The 22,479-nt window shown below is 45.8% G+C and overlaps 1 protein-coding gene across 1 annotated transcript in view; it reads left to right on the forward strand.

Moving 5' to 3' along the window:
• Window positions 1–22,479, forward strand: part of LOC139384949 (ETS domain-containing transcription factor ERF-like) — an 85,442-nt gene that overhangs the window by 55,980 nt on the left and 6,983 nt on the right. Inside the window, exons 5-8 of the mRNA XM_071129896.1 lie at window positions 493–768; window positions 20,780–20,895; window positions 21,090–21,383; window positions 21,468–22,390. Coding sequence (XP_070985997.1) covers window positions 493–768; window positions 20,780–20,895; window positions 21,090–21,383; window positions 21,468–22,390 — 1,609 coding nt within the window. The remainder of the gene's footprint in view (window positions 1–492; window positions 769–20,779; window positions 20,896–21,089; window positions 21,384–21,467; window positions 22,391–22,479) is intronic.

Raw genomic sequence — 22,479 nt, forward strand, 5'->3', positions numbered from 1 at the left:
AAGAGGCCAGGTCAGGCAGGTGTGAGTGACAAGCAGCCACACTCGATGATGTGCAGCACTGTGTACGCCTGAATAACAGTAGAAACAGAACCAGACTGATGTACAGATGGATCCCAAATACATCCCTAAGCTACAGACCGAGAACTAAAAGACCGAACACAAGTAGGCCTCACTAATCCTCTTTCCTCTTCTACAACACGCCTTCTAGAACACTCTTCACCTGAGAACGCCTGACAGGGCCAGAGGCAACTCCTCTCCCCTTGTTGGAGTTGGAATCAATATTCATGTCTTGCCCTGCAACTAAACAGCATTCATGTGACTCAGCTATTGGCCCAAACGTTGGGTTTTTATGTGCTGCCTACTGTGTGCTGCCTAAACTCACAGAAATAAGTGAACATGTAGACTGAGAGCATAGCCTTTCTGAACGTGCTGTCCTCTATGAAGGCTAATCATCTCAGTCCATCAGTATGGCTGTGCTCCACGGACCTCCAGGCTAACTCCCTTCTCCCTGGTCTCCCCCCTCTCCTCCCCAGGGTTTGCCTTTCCAGACTGGGCCTACAAACCTGAGTCGAGCCCCGGCTCGCGACAGATCCAGCTGTGGCACTTCATCCTGGAGCTGCTGAGGAAGGAGGAGTACCATGATGTCATCGCCTGGCAGGGGGACTATGGAGAGTTTGTCATCAAGGACCCTGACGAGGTGGCCCGGTTATGGGGGGCCCGCAAGTGCAAACCCCAGATGAACTATGACAAGCTGAGCAGGGCACTCCGGTAAGGAAACTCAATAACACCAAGCGTGTCCTGCTCCATGTGCTGTTTACACACGGATCCTAATGCACATGGCTGTCTTATGGCAGTGATCCAGGCCCCAATTCCTCCCCAAGCTCGGGCTTCGGCCCCAGATATAGGTTTATTGTTACGTTGTGCACGTCTGCTTGACATAAGCTGGCTGTTATGACTATGACACCAGCTCTAGCCCCTAAAGCACTGTATACTGTAGGCCTATTGTATTGGCACTGACCCTATCTCCCAATACACTGTATACTGTAGGCCTATTGTATTGGCACTGACCCTATCTCCCAATACACTGTATACTGTAGGCCTATCATATTGGCACTCACCCTATCTCCCAATACACTGTTTTGGCAGTGACCAGAAAGCACATGGACTCTATTGACACCAACTCAAACCCCATATTCCTGCCATGGCGGTGATAATATTGCCCATATAATGGCAGTGACTAAACAAAAAAGACTGTTCACTCAAACACCCCAAACACAAGCCCCTTATACTGTTATGGCATTGACCTCCATGACCCCGTATGGCTTCCCCATGCACTGTATAACCGCTGCTCTGACTACATGTAGCCTATCACATGTCAATCACCCATACACCGTATGACCACTACTCTGACTACATGTAGCCTATCACATGTCAATCACCCATACACCGTATAACCGCTACTCTGACCACATGTAGCCTATCACATGTCAATCACCCATACACTGTATAACCGCTACTCTGACCACATATAGCCTATCACATGTCAATCACCCATACACTGTATAACCGCTACTCTGACCACATGTAGCCTATCACATGTCAATCACCCATACACTGTATAACCGCTACTCTGACCACATATAGCCTATCACATGTCAATCACCCATACACTGTATAAAAGGGATGAGCATGACAATTTACCAAAGCCTGTGGGCTCTCCTTCTCCGTGGTCAACGTGAGTAAAATATTTAAACGTGTTAACCCTCGCAAGGCTGCCGGCCCAGACGTTATCCCTAGCCGCGTCCTCGGAGCATGCGCCGACCAGCTGTCTGGAGTGTTTACGAACATATTCAATCAATCCCTATCCCAGTCTGTTGTCCCCACATGCCTCAAGATGGCCACCATTGTTCCTGTTCCCAAGAAAGCTAAGGTAACTGAACAAAATGACTATCGCCCCGTAGCACTCACCTCCGTCATCATGAAGCGCTTTCAGAGACTAGTCAAGGATTATATCACCTCCACCCTACCTGACACCCTAGACCCACTCCAATTTGCTTACCGCCCCAATAGGTCCACTGACGATGCAGTCGCCATCACACTGCCCTAACCCATCTGGACAAGAGGAATACCTATGTAAGAGTGCTGTTCATTGAATACAGCTCAGCATTTAATACCCTCCAACTGGGTCCTGGTCTTTCTGACAGGCTGCCTCCAGGTGATGAAGGTAGGAAACAACATCTTCACCCCGCTGATCCTCAACACTAGGGCCCCACAAGGGTGCGTTCTCAGCCCTCTCCGTACTCCTGTTCACCCATGACTGCGTGGCTATGCACGCTTCCAACTCAATCATCAAGTTTGCAGATGACACAACGGTAGTAGGCTTGATTAACAACAATGATGAGACCAATTACAGGGAGGAGGTGAGGGCTCTGGGAGTGTAGTTTCAGGAAAATAACCTCTCACTCAATTTCAACAAAACAAAGGAGATGATCGTGGACTTCAGGAAACAGCAAAGGGAGCACCGTCCCCATCCACATAGACGGGACAGTAGTGGAGAAGGTGGAAAGTTTTAAGTTCCTCGGCGTACACATCACGGACACACTGAAATGGTCCACCCGCACAGACAGCTTGGTGAAGAAGGCGCAACAGCGCCTCTTCAACCTCAGGAGGCTGAAGAAATTTGGCTTGTCACCTAAAACATTCACAAACTTTTATAGATGCACAATCAAGAGCATCCTGTCAGGCTTGTATCACCGCCTGGTATGGCAACTGCACCACCCTCAACTGCAAGGCTCTCCAGAGGGTAGTACGGTCTGCACAACGCACCACCGGTGTCACAAATCAAAACAAATGTATTTATATAGCCCTTCGTACATCAGCTGATATCTCAAAGTGATGTACAGAAACCCAGCCTAAAACCCCAGCAAGCAATGCAGGTGTAGAAGCACAGTGGCTAGGAAAAACTCCCTAGAAAGGCCAAAACCTAGGAAGAAACCTGGAGAGGAACCAGGCTATGAGGGGTGGCCAGTCCTCTTCTGGCTGTGCCGGGTGGAGATTATAACAGAACATGGCCAAGATGTTCAAACATTCATAAAAGACGAGCATGGTCAAATAATAATAATAATCACAGTAGTTGTTGAGGGTGCAACAGGTCAGCACCTCAGGAGTTAATGTCAGTTGGCTTTTCATAGCCGATCATTGAGAGTATCTCTACCGCTCCTGCTGTCTCTAGAGTAGAGGTCGTCCGATTAATCGGAATGGCCGATTAATTAGGGACGATTTCAAGTTTTCATAACAATCGGAAATCGGTATTTTTGGGCGTCAAATTTTTTATAATTTATTTTTTTACCCTTTTTTAAAACCTTTATTTAACTTGGCAAGTCAGTTAAGAACACATTCTTATTTTCAATGACTGCCTAGGAACAGTGGGTTAACTGCCTTGTTCAGGGGCAGAAAGACAGATTTTCATCTTGTTAGCTCGGGGGATTCAATCTCGCAACCTTACAGTTAACTAGTCCAACGCTATAACGACCTGCCTCTCTCTCGTTGCACTCCACAAGGAGACTGACTGCCTGTTACGCGAATGCAGTAAGCCAGGGTAAGTTGCTAGCTAGCAGTAAACTTATCTTATAAAAACAATCAATCATAATCACTACAAATGGTTGATGATATTACTAGATATTATCTAGCGTGTCCTGCGTTGCATATAATCTGACTGAGCATACAAGCATACAAGTATCTAAGTATCTGACTGAGCGGTGGTAGGCAGAAGCAGGCGCGTAAACATTCATTCAAACAGCACTTTCGTGCGTTTTGCCAGCAGCTCTTCGTTGTGCGTCAAGCATTGCGCTGTTTATGACTTCAAGCCTATCAACTCCCGAGATGAGGCTAGTGTAACCGAAGTGAAATGGCTAGGTAGTTAGCACGCGCTAATAGCGTTTCAAACGTCACTGTCTCTGAGTCTTGGAGTGGTTGTTCCCCTTGCTCTGCATGGGTAACGCTGCTTCGAGGGTGGCTGTTGTCGTTGTGTTCCTGGTTCGAGCCCAGGGAGGAGCGTGAAGAGGGACGGAAGCTATACTGTTACACTGGCAATACTAAAGTGCCTATAAGAACATCCAATAGTCAAAGGTTAATTAAAAGTCCTATAATAACTACAACCTAAAACTTCTTACCTGGGAATATTGAAGACTCATGTTAAAAGGAACCACCAGCTTTCAGAGAGAAGTCAGTCAGTCAGTCCAGTCAGTCAGTCCAGTCAGTCAGTCCAGTCCAGTCAGTCCAGTCAGTCCAGTCAGTCCAGTCAGTCAGTCAAGTCCATCCCACCCCCAGACAGGGACAAACAGTCAGTCAAGTCCATCCCACCCCCAGACAGGGACAAACAGTCAGTCAAGTCCATCCCACCCCCAGACAGGGACAAACAGTTAGTCAAGTCCATCCCACCCCCAGACAGGGACAAACAGGCAGGATATAACCCTGAGAATTTATAGCATGACTTTTGATGATCCTTGGTTGGGGTCTGAGCAGATTATTTGTTGCGATTGCAAACGTAATAAAATGGTGGTCCGATCATCCAGGAAGGCCATAAAGATCATCAAGGACAACAACCACCCGAGCCACTGCCTGTTCACCCCCCTATGCCGCACGGCCATAGTTCATCCATATATGTACATATTCTTATTCATCCCTTACATTTGTGTGTGAGGTTGTTGTTGTGAATTTATTAGATTACTTGTTAGATATCACTGCATTTCGCTACACTCGCAATAACATCTGTGTATGTGACCAATAAAATTTGATTTGATTTGAAGTTGAGTACTCAAACTGACGTCAACCCAATCTTTACCAGAGATTCAATTTTTTCCCCAATACTGTAAATCTATTTGGTCAAAATGTTCTCTTTAAGACCACGTTAATTTGCTTTGACTAGTGTTCTATTTGTACATGTGCATTTGCGGGACACAACAAAAAATAAACCAAGCCAAACATCACACAATGCTGCTCCCTAAATTCCATTTCTCAGAAATAATGTTCCAACAATGAGCTGCAGTTTGGGAATAAATTAGTAATTTTCCGTTTAGGGTAATTTGCGGTTGTCACTGGTTACCACCGCCACAAAGTCAAAATGGTCTATATCGTAAAAATGAATGTTAACAACAATTTTAATCAAGTCTAGGCCTCCTGGACATAATTCATCCCCATGCAGTGTTCAATGTAGTATTGTTAATCAATTTAGAAAATTCCAAGGAATGGGCATAATACACTAAATCCAACGTCTGTATATCAAAAATAAGATTTTGGTTTGTAACCCTGAAAAATGTAGACCAGTTTCAAATGATCACTCTGAGAATAACTGTTCCAGATGGGAGATGCCAATCACTTGGCACTATTCTGTTATTTTATTCTGTTATAATACATGAGGGTTTTAAAACTTTTTAAAATAGATGTCTTGACTGTGATAAGGGCTTGGAAATAAGAGCGTCTTATCTGCTAAATTAACAAATCAACGCTGTGCCATTGCACAGCCATAGGGTTCTACAGGCAAACGCCACATTGCTGACGTTACTACCTTTTTCCAGATTGTGTTCCGCGATATAATATAACCTGGCGATATTATAGTTTCAATAAATTAATGTTAAATGGCACTTGTTTTTTTTATTGAATGAATATATATTTATATATATATATATATATATATATATATATATGAGGCAATTTAGCAATTAGGATTCGTTATCCGTAATGGTTATGATAAATTAGGCATTGTTGCTCACTGTTGGCAAAAACAGAAGATAAATGTGCACATATTTGTTTCCTTGTTCTAAAAATAGTACTCGAACGAGAAAAATATCATGCGAGAACTGGAACAGTCAAAAAGGTCAATTGTACATCCCGACTGTATAACTAGTCCGACCACATGCAGCCTATCACATGTAGGCTCTGAAGCCCGTCATTTATGGACACCAACTCAGGTCCCATATAGCCTTCTGTTATGGCACTGACCCTAACACCCATTAGGGCCTCACCGTTACGGCAATGACCCCCATACACTGGAACACCAATTCAAGCTATTTTCGTAATGACCCTAGGCTTACTGTTAGGTCTGTGACCCTGTAGTGTAACGAGCCAGTAATCCATCCATCCAGGCCTCAGGCTGTACAGTATCATCCCCCAGGCGGCTCACTGCTTAGCCTGGATTCGTCACACACTCTGTTCTGATCTCCCTCACAACCACACATACTCACCGTAACACACCATTTACTCACTGATAACAACACAACAGACTGACATACACTTTGGACGAATCTGTACAGTCTAGAATAATACACAGGTGACACATTGCAATGCAATTGCTTCAATCAGGACAGAATAGGAGCCATAACCTGAGAGAACTACACAGTTCAACAGCCAAGTATCTAACCTAACCAGTCACCCCTGACTGTTAGAATGGGCTGGCTTGTAGTCTCTTGTATTTCTGACTTCACAAAACAGAGATTAGATTAAGCACTGATAAACCACACATAATCTGGAAGCAGTGAGAGCAGAAGAGCGATGGGGTCGCCCTGTTTAGGGTGGGGGCTTACGTAAGGTCTCTACTGTGGTGTGATTAACATGGTGTCTGTTGCAGATGGGGTCTGATGAGGACAGGCTGGTTTAACACACTAATTGCAAATCGCAGTTTGGAGGGAGGGGGGTGTTTTCCTTTTGTATTAATTCCTCATTGAATAAGTCCTTTTGGGTCTTAATACATCTTAACGATGTGAGATCCACCTCCTTCCTTCTCCTCCTCGCCTCTGCCCTCCTCTTCTTCCTTATTCTCTCCTCACACTACCTCACTCTTCTCTTCCTCTCATCCTCTCCTCACCCCTTCTCCACATTTCCCCTGGTTTCATCCTCCTTGTAGTCTATGGATAGTGTCCAGGCCTGTAGAGTCACAGTATTGGAACAGATATGAAGCTTAGCTCACCAGTAAGTCCTTATTTATTTATATATACTCACACTATTGTTCAAAGTTTTGGGTCACTTAGAAATGTCTCCGCAGTACCCGCAAAACACCAGTCTCAACGTCAACAGTGAAGAGGCGATTCTGGGATGCTGGCCTTCTAGGCAGCTTTGCAAAGAAAAAGCCATATCTCAGACTGGCCAATAAAAAGGAAAGATTAAGATGGGCAAAAGAACAGACACAGGACAGAGGAACTCTGCCTAGAAGGCCAGCATCCCAGAGTCGCATCTTCACTTTTGACGTTGAGACGGGTGTTTTGCGGGTACTGTTTAATGAAGCTGCCAGTTGAGGACTTGTGAGGCATCTGTTTCTCAAGCTAGACACTCTAATGTACTTGTCCTCTTGCTCAGTTGTGTACCGGGGCCTCCCACTCCACTTTCTATTCTGGTTAGAGACAGTTTGCGCTGTTCTGTGAAGGGAGTGGTACACAGCGTTGTCCCAGATCTTCAGTTTCTTGGCAATTTCTCACATAGAATCACCTTCATTAATCAAAACAAGAATAGACTGAAGAGTTTCAGAAGAAAGTTCTTTGTTTCTGGCCATTTTGAGCCTGTAATCGAACCCACAATGCTGATGCTCCAGATACTCAACTGGTCTAAAGAAGGCCAGTTTTACTGCTTCTTTAATCAGTACAACCGTTTTCAGCTGTACTAACATAATTGCAAAATGGTTTTCTAATGATCAATTAGCCGTTTAAATTGATAAACTTAGATTAGCTAAAACAACGTGCCAGGAGTGAAGGTTGCTGATAATGGGCCTCTGTACGCCTATGTAGATATTCCATACAAAATCAGCCGTTTCCAGCTACCCTAGTCATTTACAACTTTAACAATGTCTACACTGTATTTCTGATCATTTTGATGTTATTTTAATGCACAAAACATTTGCTTTTCTTTCAAAAACAAGACATTTCTAAGTGACCCCAAACTTTTGTGTGTAAAAGATATATTTAGATATTTAGATATAGATAGATAGGTAGTCTAGTGGTTAGAGCGTTGGACTGGTAACCGAAAGGTTGCAAGATCGAATCCCTGAGCTGACAAGGTAAAAATCTGTCATCTGCCCCTAAACAAGGCAGTTAACCCACTGTTCCTTGGACGTCATTGAAAATAAGAATTTGTTCTTAACTGACTTGCCTAGTTTAATAAAGGTAAAACAAAATATTGTGTAATATATATACATATGGCTACGGTATATGTAACCTTACAACTTCAACTGTGTGTGTGTGTGTGTGTGTGTGTACAGTGAAGGGCCACTCTTCTCACACACACACACACAAATACATTTAAACTCAGTTTTTCACAATTTCTGACATTTAATCCTCGTAAACATTCCCTGTCTTAGGTCAGTTAGGATCACCACTTTATTTTAAGAATGTGAAATGTCAGAATAATAGTAGAGAATTTTTTATTTCAGCTTTTATTTCTTCCATCACATTCCCAGTGGATCAGAAGTTTACATACACTCAATTAGTATTTGGTAGCATTGCCTTTAAATTGTTTAACTTGGGTCAAATGTTTTGGGTAGCCTTGCACAAGCTTCCCACAATAAGTTGGGAGAATTTTTGCCACATTCCTCCTGACAAAGCTGGTGTAACTGAGTCAGGTTTGTAGGCCTCCTTGCTCACACACACTTGTTCAGTTCTGCCCACAAATATTTTATAGGATTGAGGTCAGGGTTTTGTGATGGCCACTCCAATACCTTGACTTTGTTGTCCTTAAGCCTTTAAGCTTTGGAAGTGTGCTTGGGGTCATTGTTCATTTGGAAGACCCATTTGCGACCAAGCTTTAACTTCCTGACTGATGTCTTGAGATGTTGCTTCAATGTATCCACATAATTTTCCATCCTCACGATGCCATCTATTTTGTGAAGTGCACCAGTCCCTCCTGCAACAAAGCACCCCCACAACATGATTATGCCACCCCATTCTTCACGGTTGGGATGGTGTTCGGCTTGCAAGCCTCCCCCTTTTTCCTCCAACCATAACAATGGTCATTATGGCCAAACATTTATATTTTTGTTTCATCATACCAGAGGACATTTCTCAAAAAAGTACGATCTTTGTCGCCATGTGCAGTTGCAAACCGTAGTCTGGCTTTTTTATGGCAGTTTTGGAGCAGTGGCTTCTTCCTTTCTGAGTGGACTTTCAGGTTATGTCAATATAGGACTTGTTTTACTGTGGATGTAGATAGTTTTGTACCTGTTTCCTCCAGCTTCTTCACATTGTCCTTTGCTGTTGTTCTGGGATTGATTTGCACTTTTCGCACCAAAGTACGTTCACCTATAGGAGACAGAATGCGTCTCCTTCCTGAGTGGTATAATGCCTGCGTGGTCCCATGGTGTTTATACTTGTGTACTATTTTTTGTACAGATGAACGTGGTACCTTCAGGCGTTTGGAAATTGCTCCCAAGGATGAACCAGATTTGTGGAGGTCTACAATTTGTTTTGTGAGATCTTGGCTGATTTATTTTGATTTCCCCATGATGTCAAGCAAAGAAGCACTGAGTTTGAAGGTAGGCCTTGAAATACATCCACAGGTACACCTCCAATTGACTCAAATTATGTCAATTAGCCTATCAGAAGCTTCTAAAGCCGCGACATCATTTTCTGGAATTTTCCAAGCTGTTTAAAGGTACAGTCAACTTAGTGTATGTACACTTCTGACCCACTGGAATTGTGATACAGTGAATTATAAGTGAAATAATCTGTCTGTAAACAAAAATGACTTGTGTCATGCACAAAGTAGATGTCTTAACCGACTTGCCAAAACTATATTTTGTTAACTTCTTGACGCTACCCATCCCGTTAGCGGAATAATTGTCATCAACAACCGCTGAATTGCATAGCGCCACATTCAAATAATATTACTAAAAATGTTTATATTCATGAAATCACAAGTGCAATATAGCAAAACACAGCTTAGCATTTTGTTAATCCACCTGTCGTGTCAGATTTGGAAAATATTCTTTACAGCGAAAGCAATCCAAGTGTTTGTAAGTTTATCGATCACTTGACAAAACATTATGAACACCTAGCATCAAAGTAGCTTGGTCACGAAAATCAGAAAAGCAATCAAATGAATCGCTTACCTTTGATGATCTTTGGATGTTTTCAATCACGAGACTCCCAGTTACACAATAAATGTTCCTTTTGTTCCATAAAGATAATTTTTTATATCCAAAATACCTGCGTTTGTTTGGCGCGTTATGTTCAGAAATCCACAAGCTCGAGCGGTCACGACAACGCAGACGAAAATTCCAAATAGTATCTGGAATGTCCACAGAAACATGTCAAACGTTTTTTATAATCAATCCTCAGGTTGTTTTTAAAATATATAATCGATAATATATCAACCGGCACTGTCTCTTTTTCAGTAGGAGAGGGAGAGACAATGGCTGCCCCACTGTGTTGCGCAAGCAAAACTCATGCGAACACCTGACGCGATGTTATCTTTCTCGCTCATTTTTCAAAATAAAAGCCTGAAACTATGTCTAAAGACTGACACCTTGAGGAAGCGATAGGAAAAGGAATCTGGTTGATATCCCTTTACATGGAGCGAAGGCAGGCTATGGAACATGGAGCTTTCAAAATAGATTTGTTAATTTAGCAGATAAGACTTATTTCCAAGCCCTTATTTCCAGACTCTTATTTCCAGACTCTTATTTCCAAGCCCTTGGTTTGATTTTCCTCATGTTCCTCACAGACAATATTTTGACAGTTTTGGAAACTTTAGAGTGTTTTCTATCATAATCTGTCAATTATATGCATATTCTAGCATATGGGCTCACTGAGCTCTCTGAGAAATAGGCCATTTTACAAAAAAATAGTGCCCCCTAGCTGAAAGAGGTTAACAAGCAATTTGTGGAGTGGTTGAAAAATGAGTTTTAATGACTCCAACTTAAGTGTATGTAAACTTCCGACTTCAACTGTATGTGTGTGTATGTATATAGATAGATAGATTTTGGACACACCTACTCATTCCAGGGTTTTCTATATTTTTACAAATTATTTTCTACATTCATCGCAGCCTTCCTCCTCTTTCACTCTTTCCCCCTTTGTATATTTCTCTCTCACCGTCTTTCCCCCTGTAGCGTGTCTCTCTCCCTCATATCTCTGACCTTATCTCACACACTTGTTTTTCTATCCTTGTGGGGACCTAAAATGGACCTATTTTCTCTAACCCTACCACCTAACCCTACTGACCTAAACCTAAACCTAATTGTAACCCTAAACCAAACCCCTAAGCTTAAAATAGCCTTTGTCCCTCTGGATAGGAGAACAAGACTGCTCACACACCACACACACACACACACACACACACACACACACACACACACACACACACACACACACACACACACACACGGCCTAATCCTCACTGTGTGAGTGTGAATTTCACAGTGGCTGTGGGAGCAGGAGACAGGAATGATGCAGGGAGTCACGTGTCCTCTTGGAGAGTCAACTCACAGGCACACTGGATTACAATAGTATTCCTGATAAGGGGAAATCACCATGTGCACACTATGCAGGAAACTGTAAGATCATGGGCCTGGGTGATTGAAGTGCAGGGGCTTGAAAACATGCGTTTGAACTGTGTGTGCGAGAGAGTGTGTGTAAGTTAACTCCAGCTGAAGTCCTGGGTACCACACTGACTTTGGTCTCCAGATTTCTTCCATATGTGTGGAGCAAGGTGGCCCTCTCTGTCATGTGTTCCATATGGGGATGATTGCTACAATGTGTGTTTTTATTGGTCTTTAGTGCCATCTATCCTCTTCCCACATTGCTATTGATGTGAATCTCGAGAGGGTTTGTTGTGGTGACAGACGCATGGTGACAGACCCATGGCCTCACATACCGTGTGTGTGTGTGTGTGTGTGTGTGTTGGAATGGGACAAAGTGTCAAATGGAGATGATTTATTTATTGTGTGAGTGAAATGTATGAACAGTACTTTATTGGAGATATTAATCACAGTGATAGAGCGACTGGTTCGCAGCACTTGGAGGTAAACCCATCCCATAGACATTATTGTGCTCTGTAGCCCCAGTCCCAGTGTGGATCCCCTCTCAACCCAGTGCTCAGAGAGAGAGCGGGGTGGAGAGGGAGAGTGGACAATGGCATCAGTGTACTGGTTGGAGGGCTATGGGAGTAAACCAAGATGGCAGTCACACAGTAAAGCCCTGGGTCTCTCTCTCTCTCTGGTCCCAGTACCATGTTGTGGTCTGGGCCTCTGATGGGGTCATGATGTTGACTGTTAGCAGCTCATACAGGTCAGAGGTTAGAGGTTCCATTCACCACAGCTGGCAAAGATTACCATCAGGCGCCGTAGGATACCCCTGCCCTGTCTCACACACACACCGACCGTGTTCACTCCGTGTGTGTTTGATTGAGCAGGACTGCTGTGACACCACTGTTACTAGGTCAGGAGTCCCGGCCTTACAACAGAGCCTATTGTATAGAGAGAACTAGGGAGAGGAGGGCGGGTGACTGTATGAGTTTGTGTTAAGTGTGTTGTACATTTATTGTCCTGTGTGTGTGTGTACACATCTCATTGTCCAGGATAGAATGATTCTTTTATTTGCTGTGCGGGAAGAACACACATGAGCCGCACACACCCAGAGTACACTTGACCACACGCTTGCGCCCACAGAGCATGTGACCGACCTAATCAGACTCCAGCTAGATCCTCATCTCCACACACACACACACACACACGCTCTTCGAGCATGTGACCAGCCTAAACAGACCCCAGCCAGACCCTCATCATTACTTACACACACTACAGTTCAGTCATCCACTGGTCACACAAACCAAGTTTTCCAGTAATGTTCAGTCTCACGTGCATAAAGCCACACACCTGAGTGTGAGCAGCTGGTGTGACGAGAGGCAGAAAATGGAAGGGCGTTGTAATCCTGACTTCCTGTTAGTCAGTGCCTAGTTACTGCACTACACTATATGTGTGTGTCTGAGCCTGTCTGTGTGGAGAGAGAGAGAGCCAGAGAGCAGTTATATGACAATAGATGGTGTGTGTATGGAGAGAGCAGTTATATGACAATAGATGGTGTGTGTATATGGAGAGCAGATATATGACAATAGATGGTGTGTGTATATGGAGAGCAGATATATGACAATAGATGGTGTGTGTATGGAGAGAGCAGCTGTATGACAATAGATGGTGTGTATATGCAGAGCAGATATATGACAATAGATGGTGTGTGTATGGAGAGAGCAGCTGTATGACAATAGATGGTGTGTGTATAGAGAGAGCAGCTGTATGACAATAGATGGTGTGTGTATAGAGAGAGCAGCTGTATGACAATAGATGGTGTGTATATGGAGAGCAGATATGTGACAATATATGGTGTGTATATGGAGAGCAGCTATATGACAATAGATGGTGTGTATATGGAGAGCAGATATGTGACAATATATGGTGTGTATATGGAGAGCAGCTATATGACAATAGATGGTGTGTGTATATGGAGAGCAGCTGTATGACAATAGATGGTGTGTGTATGGAGAGAGCAGCTGTATGACAATAGATGGTGTGTGTATAGAGAGAGCAGCTATATGACAATAGATGGTGTGTGTATAGAGAGAGCAGCTGTATGACAATAGATGGTGTGTGTATAGAGAGAGCAGCTGTATGACAATAGATGGTGTGTGTATATGGAGAGCAGATATGTGACAATAGATGGTGTGTGTATAGAGAGAGCAGCTGTATGACAATAGATGGTGTGTATATGGAGAGCAGATATATGACAATAGATTGTGTGTATGGAGAGAGCAGATATATAACAATAGATGATGTGTGTATGGAGAGCAGCTGTATGACAATAGATGGTGTGTGTAGAGAGAGCAGTTATATGACAATAGATTGTGTGTATATGGAGAGCAGCTCTATGACAATAGATGGTGTGTGTATAGAGAGAGCAGCTGTATGACAATAGATGGTGTGTGTATGGAGAGAGCAGTTGTATGACAATAGATGGTGTGTGTATAGAGAGAGCAGCTGTATGACAATAGATGGTGTGTGTATATGGAGAGCAGATATGTGACAATAGATGGTGTGTGTATGGAGAGAGCAGCTGTATGACAATAGATGGTGTGTGTCGAGAGAGCAGCTGTATGACAATAGATGGTGTGTGTATATGGAGAGCAGATATGTGGCAATAGATGGTGTGTGTATGGAGAGAGCAGTTGTATGACAATAGATGGTGTGTGTCGAGAGAGCAGCTGTATGACAATAGATGGTGTGTGTGTAGAGAGAGCAGCTGTATGACAATAGATGGTGTGTGTCGAGAGAGCAGCTGTATGACAATAGATGGTGTGTGTGTAGAGAGAGCAGCTGTATGACAATGGATGGTTTGTGTATAGAGAGAGCAGCTGTATGACAATAGATGGTGTGTGTCGAGAGAGCAGCTGTATGACAATAGATGGTGTGTGTGTAGAGAGAGCAGCTGTATGACAATGGATGGTTTGTGTATGGAGAGAGCAGTTCTATTACGATAGATGGTTTGTGTATGGAGAGAGCAGCTACAGTGGGGAGAACAAGTATTTGATACACTGCTGATTTTGCAGGTTTTTCTACTTACAAAGCATGTAGAGGTCTGTAATTTTTATCATAGGTACACAACAAAAATCCAGAAAATCACATTGTATGATTTTTAAGTAAATAATTTGCATTTTATACCTTTATTTAACTAGGCAAGTCAGTTAAGAACACATTCTTAATTTCAATGACTGCCTAGGAACGGTGGGTTAACTGCCTTGTTCAGGGGCAGAACGACAGATTTTCACCCTGTCAGCTCGGGGGATCCAATCTTACAGTTAACTAGTCCAACGCAATAACGACCTGCCTCTCTCTCGTTGCACTCCACAATTAGACTGCCCATTACGCGAATGCAGTAAGCCAAGGTAAGTTGCTAGCTAGCATTAAACTTATCTTATAAAAAACAGTCAATCATAATCACTAGATAACTACACATGGTTGATGATATTACTAGATATTATCTAGCGTGTCCTGTGTTGCATATAATCTGACTGAGCATACAAGTATCTAAGTATCTGACTGAGCGGTGGTAGGCATGAGGCTGATGTAACCGATGTGAAATGGCTAGCTAGTTAGCGCACGCTAATAGCGTTTCAAGCGTCACTCGCTCTGAGCCTGTGGTTGTTTCCCTTGCTCTGCATTGGTAACGCTGCTTCGAGTGTGGCTGTTGTCGTTGTGTTCCTGGTTCGAGCCCAGGGAGGAGCGAGGAGAGGGACGGAAGCTATACTGTTACACTGGCAAACTAAAGTGCCTATAAGAACATCCAATAGTCAAAGGTTAATGAAATACAAATGGTATAGAGGGAAATAGTCCTATAATAACTACAACCTAAAACTTCTTACCTGGGAATATTGAAGACTCATGTTAAAAGGAACCACCAGCTTTCATTTGTTCTCATGTTCTGAGTTTCATTATTTATTTGAGGCTAAATTGATTTTATTGATGTATTATATTAAGTTAAAATAAGTGTTCATTCAGTATTGTTGTAATTGTCATTATTACCCCCCCCCAAAACGGCCACTTAATCGGTATTGGCTTTTTTGGTCCTCCAATAATCGGTATCGCCGTTGAAAAATCATAATCGGTCGACCTCTAGTGTGTTTATGTAGAGAGCAGCTATATGACAATAGATGGTGTGTGTAGAGAGAGCAGCTATTTGACAATAGATGGTGTGTGTATAGAGAGCAGCTATATGACAATAGATGGTGTGAGGATATAGAGACCAGTTGTATGAGAATATATATTGTGTGTGTGTGTGTGTGTGTGTGTGTAGAGACCAGTTATGACAATAGATGGTGTGTGTATATAGAGACCAGTTGTATGAGAATATATTGTGTGTGTGTGTGTGTGTGTGTGTGTGTGTGTGTAGAGACCAGTTATATGACAATAGATGGTGTGTGTGTGTGTGTAGAGAGAGCTGCTGTGGTACTCTGGCGAACAGATGACTCTGTATCCAGCAGCCATATTGCTTTGATTTTGACAGTATGAAGAGACAGGCTGTGTTCCAATAGACAGGGTAGCTATATGGCTAGAAAGATGGTTAGACCAGGGTTACTGTTAAGAGGATTCAAATATCCCCTACTTTCTCTTCCTCTCATCTCTGATCCCTCTGTCCTCTCTCCATCAACTCTGGGAATTCCACAGCACTGTCTTGATTACATTTTCCAGGAAATGACCCATCCCTCTGTTCTCTCTCTCCTATCTCTCTCATCTCTCTCACTTTGGTGTGTGCCTACTTCTCTGTTTTGTCTGATCAGCCAGTTTAGTTGTTTGTAATCGTGGGTGTAATCCCTGTCCTGCAATCTCACACACATACTGTTTACACACAATCTCATACACACATATTGTATACACACAATCTCACACACATATTGTATACACACAATCTCACACACATATTGTATACACATAATCTCACACACATATTGTATACACACAATCTCACACACATACAACAAATTGCACACCCATAAAACAATTGCATATTTTCCTGGAAGTCTCTCACTAAGTCTAAATCCACATGGTTATTGTTGCATCTGATTATGAGCAGATAAAGGTTTTTAGTTGTGTGTGTGTTCACCCTTGTGTGTGTAGAGTGTGTCAGGGTTGGGGGGGCAGCTAAACACAGACCCTCAAAGAATCTTCTCTTTTGAAGTGAGTTCAAATGCTCTTCAAAGTGCTCCCTTACTCTGATTGAGAGAGGGAGGAATGAGAGAGGGAGGAAGAGAGGGAGGGGAGGAGATAGAGAAGATAGAGTTGTGTAGGACCATGTGCCTCTCGTCTGTCAGAGATGGAGAGACATACTGCTGGGAGGCTGCCTGACCTAAACAATGTTTTCAACAGAGCAGGCCTGTCCTGTCTCCCGCTCTGTCTCCATCGCCCCCAGGGAATGAGGGAATGAGGGGTAAAGCGGTGGATGATGTTAAAAGGGGAAGGATGGAATAAGGGAATGCGATACAAATGGAGGGGGAGAGAGCGAATCAGATCCAGTGTGATGGAGGGAGGGAGGGAGAGATGGGAAGGAGAGAGAATCAGATCCAGTGTGATGGAGGGAGGGAGGGAGGGAGGGAGGGAGGGAGGGAGAGATGAGAAGGAAGGAGAGAGAATCAGATCCAGTGTGATGGAGGGAGGGAGAGATGGGAAGGAAGGAGAGAGAATCAGATCCAGTGTGATGGAGGGAGGGGTAGAGAGGGAGGGAGAGATGGGAAGGAAGGAGAGAGAATCAGATCCAGTGTGATTGAGGGAGGGGGAGAGAGGGAGGGAGAGATGAAAAGGAAGGAGAGAGAATCAGATCCAGTGTGATGGAGGGAGGGGGAGAAAGGGAGGGAGAGATGAGAAGGAAGGAGAGATAATCAGATCCAGTGTGATGGAGGGAGGGGGAGAGAGAATCAGATCCAGTGTGATGGAGGTAGGGGGAGAGAGAGAATCAGATCCAGTGTGATGGAGGGAGGGGGAGAGAGAGAATCAGATCCAGTGTGATGGAGAGAGAGAATCAGATCCAGTGTGATGGAGGGAGGGGGAGAGAGAGAATCAGATCCAGTGTGATGGAGGGAGGGGGAGAGAGAGAATCAGATCCAGTGTGATGGGGGAGAGAGAGAATCAGATCCAGTGTGATGGAGGGAGGGGGAGAGAGGGAGGGAGAGGTGGGAAGGAAGGAGAGAGAATCAGATCCAGTGTGATGGAGGGTGGGGGAGAGATAATCAGATCCAGTGTGATGGAGGGAGGGGGAGAGGGAGAATCAGATCCCGTGTGATGGAGAGAGAATCAGATCCAGTGTGATGGAGGGAGGGGGAGAGAGAGAATCAGATCCAGTGTGATGTAGGTAGGGGGAGAGAGAATCAGATCCAGTGTGATGGAGGGAGGGGGAGAGAGAGAATCAGATCCAGTTTGATGGAGAGAGAGAATCAGATCCAGTGTGATGGAGAGAGAGAATCAGATCCAGTGTGATGGAGAGAGAGAATCAGATCCAGTGTGATGGAGAGAGAGAATCAGATCCAGTGTGATGGAGAGAGAGAATCAGATCCAGTGTGATGGAGAGAGAGAATCAGATCCAGTGTGATGGAGAGAGAGAATCAGATCCAGTGTGATGGAGAGAGAGAATCAGATCCAGTGTGATGGAGAGAGAGAATCAGATCCAGTGTGATGGAGAGAGAGAATCAGATCCAGTGTGATGGACAGAGAGAATCAGATCCAGTGTGATGGAGAGAGAGAATCAGATCCAGTGTGATGGAGAGAGAGAATCAGATCCAGTGTGATGGAGAGAGAGAATCAGATCCAGTGTGATGGAGAGAGAGAATCAGATCCAGTGTGATGGAGAGAGAGAGAATCAGATCCAGTGTGATGGAGAGAGAGAATCAGATCCAGTGTGATGGAGAGAGAGAATCAGATCCAGTGTGATGGAGAGAGAGAATCAGATCCAGTGTGATGGACAGAGAGAATCAGATCCAGTGTGATGGAGAGAGGGAATCAGATCCAGTGTGATGGAGAGAGAGAATCAGATCCAGTGTGATGGAGAGAGAGAATCAGATCCAGTGTGATGGAGAGAGAGAATCAGATCCAGTGTGATGGAGAGAGAGAATCATATCCAGTGTGATGGAGGTAGGGGGAGAGAGAGAATCAGATCCAGTGTGATGGAGAGAGAGAATCAGATCCAGTGTGATGGAGGGAGGGGGAGAAAGAGAATCAGATCCAGTGTGATGGAGAGAGAGAATCATATCCAGTGTGATGGAGGTAGGGGGAGAGAGAGAATCAGATCCAATGTGATGGAGAGAGAGAATCAGATCCAGTGTGATGGAGGTAGGGGGAGAGAGAGAATCAGATCCAGTGTGATGGAGGGAGGGGGAGAAAGAGAATCAGATCCAGTGTGATGGAGAGAGAGAATCAGATCCAGTGTGATGGAGGTAGGGGGAGAGAGAGAATCAGATCCAGTGTGATGTAGGGGGAGAGAGAGAATCAGATCCAGTGTGATGGAGAGAGAGAATCAGATCCAGTGTGATGGAGGTAGGGGGAGAGAGAGAATCAGATCCAGTGTGATGGAGAGAGAGAATCAGATCCAGTGTGATGGAGGGAGGGGGAGAAAGAGAATCAGATCCAGTGTGATGGAGAGAGAGAATCAGATCCAGTGTGATGGAGTTAGGGGGAGAGAGAGAATCAGATCCAGTGTGATGGAGAGAGAGAATCAGATCCAGTGTGATGGAGGTAGGGGGAGAGAGAGGATCAGATCCAGTGTGATGGAGGGAGGGGGAGAAAGAGAATCAGATCCAGTGTGATGGAGAGAGAGAATCAGATCCAGTGTGATGGAGGTAGGGGGAGAGAGAGAATCAGATCCAGTGTGATGTAGGGGGAGAGAGAGAATCAGATCCAGTGTGATGGAGAGAGAGAATCAGATCCAGTGTGATGGAGGTAGGGGGAGAGAGAGAATCAGATCCAGTGTGATGGAGAGAGAGAATCAGATCCAGTGTGATGGAGGTAGGGGGAGAGAGAGAATCAGATCCAGTGTGATGTAGGGGGAGAGAGATAATCAGATCCAGTGTGATGTAGGGGGAGAGAGAGAATCAGATCCAGTGTGATGGAGAGAGAGAATCAGATCCAGTGTGATGGAGGTAGGGGGATAGAGAGAATCAGATCCAGTGTGATGGAGGTAGGGGGAGAGAGAGAATCAGATCCAGTGTGATGTAGGGGGAGAGAGAGAATCAGATCCAGTGTGATGGAGAGAGAGAATCAGATCCAGTTTGATGGAGGTAGGGGGGAGAGAGAATCAGATCCAGTGTGATGGAGGGAGGGGGAGAGAGAATCAGATCCAGTGTGATGGAGGGAGGGGGAGAGAGACAGAAAAAGAGCTACAGTCTGCCTCCACACACAGACACCACAAGTCTTAGCATAATAAGAGTGGGAGGCTCCAGGTAAAATAACAGCTGTAGTAGATAATAACAGCTACTTTGGCTGACTGTCCCAGACCCATGCAGTCAGTCACCAGTAGTGGAACACCACTAATCATACTGTATTACCAGCAGTCCTAACCTCTTATCTCTCTCTCCTCTCCTCTTAACATGCCAGCTACAGACAGTACAGCTAGCTGTCAGTCCACTCACTACACATCTCCTCTATATGCTGACCTAAGCAGCTAGAAAACCATCCTTTCACACCCTTTAGTGGACTGACTGGAAGGGGATCCAGAGAGCAAGGGCACACAGAGAGCACACACACACACTGGTCAGCAGAGTGGTGTTAGGTTGGTGAGGGGCTGTGGGGTTAGTCAGAGCTGACACACACAGCGGTAGGTTGGTGATGGGCTGTGGGGTTAGTCAGAGCAGCACAGGAGAGGGGCTGTGGGGTTAGTCAGAGCAGTGAGGTTGGTGAGGGGAGGGGCTGTGGGGTTACACACACACACTGACACACACACACACAGTCAGTTAGTCAGAGTGGTGTTAGGTTGGTGAGGGGCTGTGGGGTTAGTCAGAGCAGCGTTAGGTTGGTGAGGGGCTGTGGGGTTGGTGATGAGCTGTGGGGTTAGTCAGAGCAGCGGTAGGTTGGTGATGGGCTGTGGGGTTAGTCAGAGCAGCGTTAGGTTGGCGAGGAGAGGGGCTGTGGGGTTAGTCAGAGCAGTGTTAGGTTGGTGAGGGGAGGGGCTGTGGGGTTAGTCAGAGCGGTGTTAGAGAAGCATGCTACAGGCAGTAATGAGACCTAAAGGTCAGTGTGTGACCCCATATTGGTCTGTTTCCCCACCAGGTATTACTACAACAAGAGAATCCTCCACAAGACCAAAGGGAAGAGGTTCACCTACAAGTTCAACTTCAACAAACTGGTCCTGGTCAACTACCCTTTCATAGACATGGGCTCCACAGGTATCGCTCACTGTGTGTGTGTGTGTGTGTGGGTGTTGTGGTGTGTGTGTGTGTGTGTGTGTGTCACAGACATCACTAAATCCTTAAACACTGACTGTGCTAATCCATATCATTACTTAGTGTATATTACTCCCCTCATCATTGCATCTCTCTGTTCTCCTCCTCTCTTCCCTCTCTCTCCTGTTCTCTAACAGGTAGTGGTGTTCCTCAGAGTGCTCCACCATTGCCTTCCGCAGCCGGAACTCATTTCCGCTTCCCACCGTCCACGCCATCCGACATGCTTTCACCCAATGAGGACCTGCGTAGCCCCGGGGGCGTGTTCAGCGCCGTGGCTCGGCGAATGGCGCGCGGCTCGGTCAGCGACTGCAGCGATGGGACCTCCGTCAACTCTGAGATCGAGGACGGCAGCGGGGGAGGAGGGGAGGACAGGGGGGGAGAGAGAGGGCTGAGTGGGGGAGGAGGAGGTCCAGGGGGAGGAGGAGGAGGAGGTCCAGGGGGAGGAGGAGGAGGAGGAGGAGGTCCAGGGGGAGGAGGAGGAGGAGTAGGAGGTCCAGGGGGAGGAGGAGTAGGAGGTCCAGGGGGAGGAGGAGTAGGAGGTCCAGGGGGAGGAGGGTACAGGACTATGATCCACCCCCGTATGTCCCATGAGTCTCTGTTTAGGATGTATGGTGGAGCAGGGAACCCCAACGCCCACCCAGGCTCCCGCGGCCCCCTGGGACACAGGGTCCACCCCGACAACCTGTCCCCCTTCCCCGTGTCCCCCCTGCCTGGCCCTGGGGGTGCAGGGCTCTTAGCCCCACCTCTGTCCCCAGCCCTGTCCTTGACCCCCTCCTCCCACCTGCCCTACACCCCGTCCCCCTCCCTCTCCCCCATGCTGGGCTCCCACTTCTCCTTCAACCCTGAGGAAATGAAGCGCTACCTGCAGGCCCACCACCAGAGTGTCTACAACTACCACCTTAGCCCCAGAGCCTTCCTCCACTACCCCAACGTCATCATTCCCCAGCCACACCGCCTCGCCCAAGACAAGAGAGAACTGGGCGAGAGGGGAGGAGCAGAGAGAGGAGGAGAACGCTCAGGTCTGAATAGTCATCGACACCCATCACCCCTGTCCCAATCCCACTCTCCTCACCCTCACTCAGCCCACCCTCACCCGCACTCAGCCCTACCCCACCCGCACTCAGCCCACCCTCACTCGGCTCATTCCCACCCCCACCCCATCCACCACCCACTGCACCTGGGTGAGGAGCCGCCTCACCTCTCGCCCTTCAAGTTCAAGCTGCAGCCTCCTCCATTGGGCCGGAAGCAGAGGGACGGTAGCCAGGACCACCACCCCAGGCAGAGCTCACTGTCCTCGGGCTCAGGGTCCCTGTCGTCCTCCGGTCTGGGGTCCTCCCTGTCCTTCGGCAGTGACCTGAGCTCAGCCGGCGGGTCAGGACTCATCTCCAACTCCTCCTCCACCGGCTCCCTCAACAGCACCGGGCTGCCCAAGATCAAGGTGAGACCCACAAGGGGACATAGTCACTTTGAACTGTTTGACTGTATGTGTTGAGGATCCTGATGGCTAAACGTTTGTGACTGTGATAT

Source organism: Oncorhynchus clarkii, chromosome 3 (assembly GCF_045791955.1).
Source record: "Oncorhynchus clarkii lewisi isolate Uvic-CL-2024 chromosome 3, UVic_Ocla_1.0, whole genome shotgun sequence".
Lineage (NCBI taxonomy): Eukaryota > Metazoa > Chordata > Actinopteri > Salmoniformes > Salmonidae > Oncorhynchus > Oncorhynchus clarkii.